We start from the raw sequence: 13683 nt of genomic DNA, 5'->3' as shown, positions 1-13683 counted from the left end.
CTCAATCAAGTTTGTGAGACATGATTTCCCATGCACAAAGGCATGTTGACTATCCCTAATCAGCCCTCGCCTTTCCAAATACAAGTACATCCTGTCCCTCAGGATTCCCTCCAACAACATGCCCACCACCGAGGTCAGGCTCACTGGTCTATAGTTCTCTGGCTTGTCTTTACCGCCCTTCTTAAACAGTGGCACCACGTTTGCCAACCTCCAGTCTTGCGGCACCTCACCTGTGACTATCGTTGATACAAATATCTCAGCAAGAGGCCTAGCAATCACTTCTCTAGCTTCCCACAGAGTTCTCGGTAACACCTGATCAGGTCCTGGGGATTTATCCACCTTTAACCATTTCAAGACATGCAGCACTTCCTCCTCTGTAATCTGGAGTCTAGTTGATGTTTTTGTTCTGTTGGGATAAAAACAGTTGTGCTCCCCAATGGTCATTGCGAGCATCATTGTTTTTCTCAAAATAAACAAAAGACCTGGATTCTATATTGGATCATTTTGCCAAATTTCACAGTTGAAGCAAATGTCATAAGCATGGTTATCTGACAAAGTTGGTGTAGACAGCTTACTGCGTTACATTGATTTTTACTGAATTTAGTTTCAAGCAATAAAATGTCAAGTATTTGAATGGTAGGCCATGGGGAGAGTGAATATGCACTAAATAACAAATTTTGAAAATAGTAGTGAAGCAGAGGGACTGAGAAATTTAGGTGCAGAAATCTTTAAAAGTAGGAATACAGGCCAATAAAGCTGTATAACTACAGGAGTAGGATCCTAATTTCAGAACATATCAAAGCAGTAAAGTATACTGAAAATATACGAATCACTAAGTTGAATATTATTGTACACCATTTCAGTTACGTTACTTTCAGAATGATGCCAAGGCAATGGACAAGATATAAACACATTCACTAAGTTAATGCCAAGATATAGACTTCTGTTATTGAAATACATGAGAAAAAAATCAAGGCTTTTTCATTTAAACATAGAATGTTAATTGAGGATAACCAAAATTGTGAAGGGTTTTAAAAATATAAATAGGAAAAACTATTTCCACTCGTCAGTAGAAGAGACAAATTAGAAGAAACATTTCATGTAACAGTCTGTCAGTTTACACAATAACCTACCAGAAACAGCAGTGGAAGGAAGTTCCATTAAACTTTTTTTAAAAGATTAGTTGTAAAAAGGAAAACTTTTTAAAGGAAATGGGACAAAAGCACAGAAATAGACTAAATGAAAGTTAATTTCAGAAACCTGGCTCCAGGGTGATGGACTGAATAGATTGCCTCTGTACTGTGCAATTCTATGATTTTATGATTCTGGATTCCTACATATGCACCATTCCTGTAAAAGTCAGTGATCGATTCCCAATTCCCATACATCAGCCTGCAGTGAAATCTTCAGTATGCTTGCCACAAATTCTCATTAGTTAATAATTGGTGTCTACAAATACATATGAGGTGAGTTTGTGATCACAATAAAGCCATCAATGATAAGCCACAAACTACTACAATTTCAACACTAGGTATTGAGTACCCACTTTCTATCAATTTCTAATAAATTACCATTAGTAACATCAAAATGATTGTAATTGGATTCAAAATACAATTAAGTGTGATTTGCAGATAAAAGAATTAAAGTGCATTATAAAGTAAGTGAGAATAATTTGTCTATTGTTCTGCTCAATTGCATTTCTGTTTTAAAACAAATCTTCAATATATATTCCATGAAAACTCTATAATAATGTGAAAAGTACAAGAAAATATTACTTGAAAGCACTAATTCTTTCCTTTCCACAGATAATTACAAGTGAGATTTGTTCCCATGTCCTATCACCCGATAGTTTGACTGCTTAGTAAATTTTCTGTTGGATTTTGACTGTTTTCTCCCCATCTGCATTAGTGTTGCAGATGCAGTGCAAGAAAACAGCTGGACAAAAATATCACATTCCACAAACTAGTGGCTTACATGATCGCCTTGCAAACAGGTAAGCTTTTCTGGGAAACATGGCAGTCTTCAAATATCCCTGCAACCAGGCACAGCTTTTACTTTTCACCTATGTATGACTTAGCAGCAATACTTGACAGAACTTCAAGCAGGAAACAACTTGAATTGAGTTGACTTGAATTGAATTTATTGTCATGTGTACCAAGGCACAGTGAAACGCTTTTGTCTTGTCAGCAATACAGGCAGATGACATGGTTAAATAGCATAGATAAGTAAGTAATAGGTAAACAGTGGCAAAAACAAAAAAATTGGTACAGGCAAATGCTAAAAGTTTGTGAGTCCATTCAGTATTCTAACAACAATAGAGTAGAAACTGTTACAAAACCGGCTGGTGCGTGTGTTCAGGCTTCTGTACCTTCTCCCTGATGGTACAAATGGTAGAAAAGCATTACCAGGGTGGGATGGATCTGTGAGAATGCTGGCGACCTTTCCTTGACAGTGGGCCTGGTAGATGGATTCTATAGATGGGAGGTTGGCCTTTGTGATTGTCCAGGCCAAGTTCACCACTCTCTGTAACCGTCTCTAAACTTGAATGGTACAGTTGCTATACCAGGTTATAATACATCCAGACAGAATGCTCTTGATAGTGTACCTGTAAAAGTTGGCAAGGGTATTCGCCATCATGCCAAATTTTCTCAGCTACTTGAGGAAGAAGAGACATTGTTGGGCCTTTGTAACCAGTGCGTCCACATGAAGAGTCCAAGAAAGCTTGTTGTGGATGACCCCTCCCAGGATCGTGACGCTCTCCACTTGTTCCACCTCTGTGCTGTTAATGTGTAGGAAGTCATGAATAACATCCCGCCGAAAGTCAATAGTGAGTTATTTGGTTTTGCCAGCATTGAAAGCTAGGTTGTTCTCGGTGCACCATTCTTCCAGGTCTTCCACCTCCTGTCTGTAGTCTGTTTCATCGCCATCTGAGTTTCGACTGACTATGGTGGTATCATCAGTGAACCTGTAAATGGCATTAGTCTGGTATTTGGTGATGCAGTCATGGGTATACAGTGAGTACAGTAGGGGGCTGAGTACACACCCCTGGCGGGGCTCCAATGTTGAGTGTTAGTGAGGATGAAATATTGTCCCCAATCTTCACTGATTGTGGCCTGTGGGTCAGGAAACTGAGGATCAGTTGCAGAGAGTGGGGCTTAGTCCGAGAACACTAGGTTTAGTAATCAGTCTGGAGGGGATAATAGTATTGAAGACTGAACTGTAGTCAATGAATAGGATTCTTACATAGCTATTTTTGGTGTCAAGATGTTCTAGGGAGGAGTGAACGGCAAGTGATGTGGCATCTGACGTGGATCTGTTGGTCCGATAGGCAAATTGGAGTGGGTCAAGAGTAGTAGGGAGGCTGGATTTGATTAATGCCATGACCAGCCTTTCAAAGCATTTCATGACCACCGAGGTTAGGGTCACTGGGCGGTAGTCATTGAGACATGCTGCATGAGCTTTCTTAGGCACAGGGATGATGTTGGCCCTCTTAAACGGGCAGGGACAGTGGCCTGCTGCAGGGAGAGGTTGAAGATGTCCAAGAAGACCTCTACCAGTTCACCTGCACATGCTCTGAGTGCACGGACCGGTACTCCGTCTGGTCCCATTGTTTTCCTTGAATTCACATGAAGGAAAACTGATCTGACCTCTGATGTAGTGACTGTTGGGATAGGACTTGTCGGAATAGGTGTTACCTCTCCACCAAAATTCTACTCAAAGCAAGCATAGAAGGCATTGAGACGATCTGGGAGGGATGTGCCATCATCTGCTATCTTGCACCGTCTCTTTTTAGAACCTGTGATGTCATTCAGTCCTTGCCATAGTCTCCTGGTGTCTGTCTGGGTCTCTAGTTTGTGTCAGTATTGGTCCTTGGCTGTCTTAATGGCTCTGCGAAGGTCATACTTGGATTCCTTATATTTGAGTGGGTCTTCTGATCTGAAGGCCTCACACCTGGGTTTTAGCAGGTTCTGTATGTCCTGATTCATCCAGGGTTTCCTGTTGGGGAACACCCGGATTAACTTCCTCAGTGTGCAGTCCTCCACACACTTGCTGATAAAGTCTGTGACGCCTGCCCAGCCCATGTTGCTGGAAGATTTTAGAGTCTGGAGTTGTTTTCATTGGAGCAGGGGAGACTGAGGGGAAACATCATTGAGATGTAGAAACTTATGAGAGTCATAGCTAAGATAGACAGGAAGGAATGTTTCACCTTTGATGGAGAGGATAATGACCGGGGGCCTTGGACATAAGGGAAGGGCAGGAGTTTCAAATTGAAGAAAAAGAATTCATCCTGAGGGTGATGGGAGTCTTGAACTCACTGTCTGTAAGGATTGTACCCGAAGAAAGCCTTATAACATCTGAGAAGTATTTTGCTATTCATTTGTGATGCCAAGCAAGTCCTGGAAAATGGGATTAGTTTATTTAGAGTCATCAAATCATAGAGATATGCAGCATAGAAATAGGCCCTTAAGTCCAACTCATCCATGCTAACCAGATATCCTAAATAAATCTAGTCCCATTTGTTAGCATTTGGTCCATATCCCTCTATTCATGTACCCATTTAGATGCTTTTTAAATGCTGTAGTTTTATCAGCCTCCACCACTTCTCCTGGTAGCTCATTCCATACACGCACCACCATGAAAAAGTTGCTCCTCGGATCCCTTTTAAATCTTTCCTCTCTCTACTTAAAAATCTTTCCCCTCTCACCTTAAATTGACAGTAGAAACTTGATGTATCAAAGGGGCATTTTCTGTGCTACAGACCTCTGTGCTTCTATATTTGAAGTATTTGGGAAGACTGTCTTTGTCAAAACGTTTAGTCAGATTGAATGGAAGTTGCTGCTGTAGCAGAATCAACGGCACTCCTTGAAGTTTTGGATTGAAAAGCAAATCAAATTTACTACACCTGCTTTCCCTAGTGCAATTGATTGCTTTGTGACATTACAACAGGAAAATTAGTCTTTTATTTTTGATTAACTGTTGCCCACAACAACTCTGGACAACAGGAGCAACTGCATAAATGCTCAGATATAGGAAATAATTTATATAATCAGTCTAATTAAAACATGAGCCATCAGAAATGATTGGATATATTGTAAAGCAATTTGTGAATGGCTCTTGATGTGCATTGGTATTGTCCCTATCTTTGAGCCATAAGCCCTGACTTCATATCCCACCTGCTCCAGAGAGCTGTCATAAGGTCTATTGATTAGAAAAATGTTAAAGCAAGTTTGTGTGTATGGTTCCACAAAGAAGCAATATGATCAATCAATTCATCTGCAGTCAGGGTTTTCTTGAAGCTTTGATCAGGAAAAGAGAAGAACCACCTTTTTCTGTCTTCATCATTTGCTCAACTTGTTCCTGCAGCAATTCATATTGTGGCACACTTACTGAATTTTGAATGGTTCAACAACAGTCAGCAGTCAAATGAAGACACCCTGGATGCTGTACTGTCCCGACTTGGGAACAACAACAGCCTCTGGGTAAATCCGATCAGGTCAGATACAACGGTAAGAAGTACTTACTTGTAAATAGATCAGAACTTAACAAAATAATGTCATTATAGGTGACTAACCCATCATTGTCTTGCCACATTCAATATTTGTTTTCTCTACATAAAACATTAAATTGTTTTGAAAATACAATGCTGTAAGATCCAAAATAAACCAATCCTCTTTGAAGTGCGATTATTTAAATGAAAAACCTCCTTAAAACCAGCTTTCCCATTCTTTAGCCATCTAATTTTGAATGTCTGTGCAAGGGCATTTTAAGTCTGTGTAACAGTGAACAATTATGCTGCATGATCATTGTCTAAGAAGAAGAGGACTGTCAGTCGTGAAGGAACCTGTCTGTACCTGTCCTATCGATATCTCTACTCTCATTCCTCCTCAGAGTCAGAGAATCTAAGTGCAATTCCTGTTCTTTACCCACACCCTTCCATTTCATAATTGTGTTTATTTAATTTGTTATTAAAACCCTTGCACAATTCGATATAGCAATTAACTCTCAACTGGGATTTTCCATAAATAGTATTAAATCCTGAATGATAATACATTCAGCATGTGGGCGGCACGGTGACACGGTGGTTAGCACTGCTGCCTCACAGCGCCAGAGACCCAGGTTCAATTCTTGCCTCAGGTGACTGACTGTGTGGAGTTTGCACATTCTCCCCGTGTCTGCGTGGGTTTCCTCCAGGTGCTCTGATTTCCTCCCACAGTCCAAAAATGTGCAGGTTAGGTGAATTGGCCACACTAAATTGCCCGTAGTGTTAGGTGCAGGGGTAAATGTAGGGGAATGGGTCTGGGTGGGTGCGCTTCGGCGGGTCGGTGTGGACTTGTTGGGCCGAAGGGCCTGTTTCCACACTGTAAGTAATCTAACCTACATTGGTAGTTTTGGAGTGTGGCTCTGAGAATCAGAGAAGTCTATTTGTGTCATAAATGTAGATATTGATAAAAGTATTCCCCCTCCCTCCCTCCCCCGCCAACAGGCCACTCAAGAGCAGAGCTCCACTGAGGGCAAGATCCTCCCTGAGTGAAGTTGGATTCATCCACATCATCAGAAATAGGACAATGTTGCTAAACTGGTTTCATTACACAGCTCATTCCAATCCACCAGCTCTGATCATCAGCAGCAATAAGAAATGGAGATAAAAATCTCATTAATAAATCAAGAATTACATAAACCAGGAGGGGTTACTCAATAATAATTTGGTGGTGGCAATCCAATGGAAAGTCCCTAAAGGAGGAAATACTCTAGAAAAATGTCAGCTGCTAAATGTTATCGGGTTTTAAGAGTGTTGCCCACAAGTACTTCTTATTCATTACATCAAATGACAAATTATGTCATTTCTTAGCCTTCCCAATACTGACCTTAGCATAGTCGAAGAGTGTGGTGCATTTGGTTAAGAGGTAAAATCGGGCAGTGCGGGGTTCCCAGATGATGGGGTTGGAGGCTGTGGGTGGGAGATCCCCTGAGGTGATGAGATTGTTGATGGGAGGTGAGGTCGTGGTCGAAGGGGCAGTGGGAGGAAGTGACTGTGAGTTGGTGCCTGGGTTCGGCGGTGTAGAGGTCGGTGCATCAAACTACCACAGCACTCCCTTGTCTGCTGGTTTGATGGTGATGTTGGGATTGGAGAGGTGGGAGTGGAGGGCTGCATGTTGCAAGGGTGAGGGGTTGGAGTAGGTGAGGGGGTGTGGACAGGTTGAGGCAATCAATGTCATGGTGGCAATTGGAAATGAAGCGGCCAAGAGCGGGTAACAGACCAGCATGAGGTGTCCAGGTGGATGCGATGTGTTGGAGGCAGGAGAATAGGTCCTCGGAGGGTGGGCGGAAGTCTTGATGGAAAAGCCCGGAGGCAGCAGAAGAAATGTTCAATGTCGCAACGCATGTCGAACTCATTGATCCAGGATCATAGTGGGATGAAAGTAGTAGGGCGGTACAGTGGCTCAGGTCTTTACAATTAGCATCAGCAGAAATACATTCATGCGGAAATGTCAGAGATTTGGTCTAATCACTTATGTGCAAATTATTCCTCAAATTTCCTCACTATACAAACACATACTTAAAGAATGGTCCTAAATAAAATATTTAAACCATTAAGGAAGAAGTCTTTGTAATAGGTCTCTTGGCTCCCTATAGTAAAATTTCCACTTTCAAAGGGGGCTTTTTAAATATCAATAAACTCATAACAAATCTTTATCAATAGGATTATGAGTGAAAAACAGAGTTAATCATAATTATTACTTTCTTGGTAAATACAGCTATAAGTAACATGTATATCTTCTCCTCAGACTCCCACCTATGTCGCATTCACCACTGTGGCTGGTCTAACCGGAGTCATTATTACATTGGCACTTATCATCATGATCACATCCTCAACAGACACCATTCGCAGATCATATTTCGAGGTCTTCTGGTTTACACACCACCTCTTTGTCATATTTTTTGCAGGACTTGTCATCCATGGAATTGGGTATGTAGGATGATGTCTTATTAAAAACAGTTGAGATTCCTGATCACCTTTTATGACTGAGGGATGTTTCAAAGTACTTTCGAATTGTCATCATTGTTGTAATGTAAGAAAGGCAGCAATCAATTTGTACACAATGAGGGGCCCACAAACAGCAATGTGATAATGAACAGATAACCCATTTTTAGTCATTTTATTTCCTGTTGAAGGTAAAGTGTTCTAAAGTAGATGGGGACTGCAACTGCAATTAATAATTTTGGAGGCAGGTTCAATCCCTGATTTACATGGAGTTAGCAGTCCTTACTCTGGATAGTGGTAGACCACTGCTTAGAGGTAGGAAAATGAAGTACCAGCCATATCTGTTCACTGGGTGAGCACACATATGGTAATTTCCAGAGAGCAGATTAAAACTCAGCTGGTCTTACATGCATTCATAGAATTCAAACATGAGCAAGTTTACAGTGGACAGCAGACTATTGGTATTATAACTCAGTAAGCATTAGCACCTTCTGGAGAGATGTGAAATTCAGGATATAAGTGTGGAGATTAAGTTTTAGGGTAAAATAACTTTATTTTTGAGAAAATTTATAGATAAGTATCTAAGTTAGCTTGCTGAACTTGAAGGTTTGTTTTCAGATGTTTCATCACCATACTAGGTAACTTGCCACCAGGATACATGAACACCAACTGGCCACCAAAAGACATGACCCACTATCACTAGTTTCTATACATACAGACAAAGAAGGATACCACTTTGACTGGGACAATGCACACATCCTAGGACAGATGAAACAAAGACACACAAGAATTCTGGCATTCTAACCAGAACTTCATCAATAAACACATCAATTTAGACCCTATCTACCTTCCTTCGAAAGAAGAACTAGAAATGACATCACTCACCTTAAGAAACCAAGACCTATAATTAGGGAGGTGAGACATACCAGCAGCGCATCACCAGAGATTCTCACTAATGATGTTACCCAGTATGTCTGAAAACAAACCTTCAAGCTCAGCGAGCTAACTTACATACACAAAATAACTCTGATATCCGACTGTTTGATCGACACCCAAGTCAAAATCCCCTTAACCCTGACAAGTAATTTTGTTGAAGAGTGTGGTGCTGGAAAAGCATAACCGGTCAGGCAGCATCCGAAGAGCAGGAGAGTAAACATTTTGAGCAAAAGTTGTTCATCATGAATCATCTTCTCGACTCTCCTGTTCCTCAGATGCTGCCTGACCAGCTGTACTGTTCCAGTGACACACTCTTCGACTCTGATCTCCAGCATCTACAGTCCTCAGTTTCTCCAAGCAATTTTGTTGTTCACCCCAAGTCCCCCACCGGCATGGATCACAGGCCAACTTAAAATCAAGGTCAGCATTCTATATACTGTAGTCCATGGCAAAACTACATATCCAAATACTTCAACTAACATATTGCTTAAATCACATTTGCCCAGGTATCAAAGTCAGCAAAAAGACAGAAATTGGATACCGATAAAGCAGTCACAATATTATTAAACCAATAATCAAAAATAAGCAAGCTACTCAATGTTAAGTAATGGAACTCTTTCTAATGTTCCCGACATTCTCAGAAATACTTCCCATGTACACTTGGACTTGAAGATAGGCTGGCGACATTTGTAGAGTTGAATAGTTTCTTCAAGCAACATGTTCTAGATGCAACCAGACAGTAGCCTATAATAAATCTGATAATTTGCAATGAAACATGATTAATTAATAAGCTCTATTAGAGGCATTTCTAGGTAGCAGTGAACTTAAATATGATTGAATTTCACACTAAGTTATGAACAGAAAAGTTGATCTCAGACTAAGGCAGTTGAGGCCATGAAGACATAGCAGGCTCCAGTAAACTGAGAAATTATGTTATCAGCTTGGTCAATAGAGATGCAGTGGCAGGCACATATGGAAATACTTCAGAAAGACAGAAATTGGATACCGATAAAGCAGTCACAATATTATTAAACCAATAATCAAAAATAAGCAAGCTACTCAATGTTAAGTAATGGAACTCTTTCTAATGTTCCCGACATTCTCAGAAATACTTCCCATGTAACTTAGTGAGAAAGAAAAATTGTAATAGAAAAATGTGGCATCTGCTATTTTCTGGGTCTGCAGATTGGAAGAAGGAAACATGGCCTTTAGTAGAGTTTAGGGAGAGTTTACATGTTACTGAGAATTATACCTGCAATAAATGTCATTGGTTATGAATCCTAACAGCGAATGGAATGGTTGGAGCGACAGTTAGAGGCAATGGGGAATTTACAAGAGCAAGGGAGTGTGATGGATGGCAATTACAGGAAGGGGGAAAAGATACTGTCACATAGATGGATTAACTGTAGGAAAGGCAAGCGAGGTAGGCAGGTAGTGCAGGGGTCTTCTGTGGCTATCCCCATTTCAAACAGGTATGCTGTTTTGGAAAATGTAGGGAGTGATGGATTCTCAGGGGAATGTAGCACGAACAGCCAACTTTCTGGTGCAGAGACAAGCCCTAATGTAATGAGGGGTACATCAGGTTCTAAGAGATCAATTGTGTTAGGGGACTCTCTAGTCCGAGACACATATAGACGTTTCTGTCACCAGCAGCGAAAAATCAGAATGATGTGTTGCTTTCCTGGTGCCAGGATCAAGGATGTCTCAGAGAGGGTGCAGAATGTTCTCAAGGGGGAGAGGGGCCAGCAGGAGGTCATTATACACATTGGAACCAATGACATAGGAAACGGAATGGTTGAGATTCTAAAGGGAGATTACAGAAAGTTATGCAGGAATTTAAATGGCGATCCTTGAGAGTAGTAATATCTGGATTACTCCCGGTGCTACAAGCTAGTGAGGGCAGGAATAGGAGGATAGAGCAAATGAATGCATGGCTGAGAAGCTGATGTATGGGAGAAGGATTCACATTTTTGGATCATTGGAATCTCTTCTGGGGTAGAAGTAACATGTATAAGAAGGACAGATTGCATCTAAATTGGAAGGGATGAATATACTGGCAGAGAAACTTGCTAGAGCTGCTTGGGAGGATTTAAACTAGTAAGGTGGGGTGGGGTTGGGACCCAGGGAGGTGGTGAGGAAAGAGATCAATCTGAGATTGGCATACTTGAGAAAAGAGGTGAGCCGAACAGTCAGGGCAGGCAGGAACAAAGCAGAGAAAAGGTACGACTGATAAATTAATTTGCATTTATTTCAATGCAAGGGGCCTAACAGGGAAGGCAGGTGAACTCAGGGTATGGTTAGGAACATGGGACTGGGATATCATAGCATAACAGAAACATGGCTGAGGGATGGACAGGACTGGCAGCTTAATGTTCCAGGATACAAATGTTACAGGAAGGACAGAAAGAGAGGCAAGAGAGGAGGGGGAGTGGCGTTATTGATAAGGGATAGTATTACAGCTGTACTGAGGGAAAATATTCCTGGAAATACATCCAGGGAAGTTATTTGGGATGAACTGAGAAAAAAGAAAGGGATGATCACCTTATTGGAATTGTATTATAGACCCCGTAAAAGCCAGAGGGAAATTGAGAAACAAACTTGTAAGGAGATCTCAGTTATCAGTAAGAATAATAGGGTGATTATGGTAGGGGATTTTAACTTACCAAACATAGTCTGGGACTGCCATAGCTTTAAGGGTTTAGATGGAGAGGAATTTGTTAAGTATTTACAAGAAAACTTTCTGATTCAGTATTTGGATGTACCTACTAGAGAAGGTGCCAAACTTGACCTACTCTTGGGAAATAAGGCAGGGCAGGTGACTGAGTTGTCAGTGCGGGAGCACTTTGGGGCCAGTGACCATAATTCTATTAGATTTAAAATAGTGATGGAAAAGAATAGACCAGATCTAAAAGTTGAAGTTCTAAATTGGAGAAAGGCCAATTTTGACAGTATTAGGCAAGAACTTTCAAAAGCTGATTGGGGGCAGATGTTCGCAGGTAAAGGGACGGCTGGAAAGTGGGAAGCCTTCAGAAATGAGATAACGAGAGTCCAGACACAGTATATTCCTGTTAGGGTGAAAGGGAAGGCAGGATGACGAAAGAAATTGAGGGTTTGTAAAGAAAAAGAAGGAAGCATATATCAGGATACATCAGGTGAATCCTTAAAAGAGTATAAAGGCAGTAGGAGTATACTTAAAAAGGAAATCAGGAGGTCAAAAAGGGTACATGAGGTAGCTTTGGCAAATAGAGTTAAGGAGAATCTAAAGAGTTTTTACCATTACATTAAGGACAAAAGGGTAACTAGGGAGAGAATAGGTCCCCTCAAAGATCAGCAAGGCGGCCTATGTGTGGAGCCGCAGGAGATGGGGGAGATATTAAACCAGTATTTTGGATCAGTGTTTGCTGTGGAAAAGAACATGGAAGATATAGAATGTTGGGAAATAGATGGTGACATCTTAAACATGTTCATATTACAGAGGAGGAAGTGCTGGATGTCTTGAAATGCATAAAAGTGGATAAATCCCCAGGACCTAATCAGGTGTACCCTAGAACTCTGTGGGAAGCTTGAGACGTGATTGCTGGGCCTCTTGTGGAGATATTTGTATCATCAATAGTCACAGGTGAGGTGCCAGAAGACTAGAGGTTGGCTAACGTGCTGCCACTGTTTAAGAAGGTTGGCAAGGACAAGCCAGGGACCTATAGACCGGTGAGTCTGATGTTGGTAGTGGGCAAGTTGTTGGAGGGAATCCTGAGGGACAGGATATAAATGTATTTGGAAAGGCAAGGACTGATTAGGGATAGTCCGGGAGAAATCATGCCCTACAAACTTGATTGAGTTTTTTGAAGAAGTAACAAAAAGGATTGATGAGGGCAGAGCAGTAGACTTGATCTATATGGACTTCAGTAAGGCGTTCGACAAGGTTCCCCATGGGAGAGTGGTTAGCAAGGTTAGATCTCATGGAATTCAGGGAGAATAGCCATTTGGATACAGAACTGGCTCAAAGGTAAAAGACAGACGGTGGTGGTGGAGGGTTGTTTTTCAGACTGGAGGCCTGTGACCAGTGGAGTGCCTCAAGGATTGGTGCTGGGTCCACTACTTTTCATCATCTATATACATTTTTTGGATGTGAGCATGAGGTACAGTTAGTAAGTTTGCAGATGACACCAAAATTGGAGGTGTAGTGGACCGTGAAGAAGGTTACTTCGGATTACAACAGGATCTTGATCAGATGAGCCAATGGGCTGACGAGTAGCAGATGGAGATTAATTCAGATAATCTGCTGCATTTTGGAAAAGCAAATCTTAGCTGGACTTATACCATTAATGGTCTTCGGGAGTGTTGCTGAACAAAGAGACCTTGGAGTGTGGGTTCATAGCTCCTTGAAAGTCAAGTCGCAGGTAGATAGTATAGTGAAGAAGGTATTTGGTATGCTTTCCATTATCAGAGTATATAGTACAGGAGTTAGGAGGTCATGTTGCAGCTGTACAGGACATTGGTTTGGCCACTTTTGAAATATCGCGTGCAGTTCTGGTCTCCTTGGAAGGCTGTTGTGAAACCTGAAAGGGTTCAGAAAAGGATGTTGCCAAGGTTAGAGGATTTGAGCTATAGGGAGAGTTTGAATAGGCTGGGGCTGTTTTCCCTGGAACGTCAGAGGTTGAGGGGTGACCTTATAGAGGTTTATAAAATCATGAGGGACATGGAGAGGGTAAATAGACAAGGCCTTTTCCCTGGGGTGAGGGAGTCCAGAACTAGAGGGCATAGGT

The 13683-nt window shown here is 41.4% G+C and overlaps 1 protein-coding gene across 1 annotated transcript in view; it reads left to right on the top strand.

The window, feature by feature from the left end:
* The window catches only part of LOC122557176 (cytochrome b-245 heavy chain-like), a 32251-nt gene that overhangs the window by 6205 nt on the left and 12363 nt on the right, over positions 1-13683 (top strand). The window contains exons 4-6 of the mRNA XM_043704575.1: positions 1909-1993; positions 5365-5507; positions 7788-7969. Of these exons, the coding sequence (XP_043560510.1) occupies positions 1909-1993; positions 5365-5507; positions 7788-7969 (410 nt within the window). The remainder of the gene's footprint in view (positions 1-1908; positions 1994-5364; positions 5508-7787; positions 7970-13683) is intronic.

Source organism: Chiloscyllium plagiosum, chromosome 15 (assembly GCF_004010195.1).
Source record: "Chiloscyllium plagiosum isolate BGI_BamShark_2017 chromosome 15, ASM401019v2, whole genome shotgun sequence".
Taxonomy (NCBI): domain Eukaryota; kingdom Metazoa; phylum Chordata; class Chondrichthyes; order Orectolobiformes; family Hemiscylliidae; genus Chiloscyllium; species Chiloscyllium plagiosum.
This window is presented reverse-complemented; position numbering and strand designations above follow the sequence as displayed.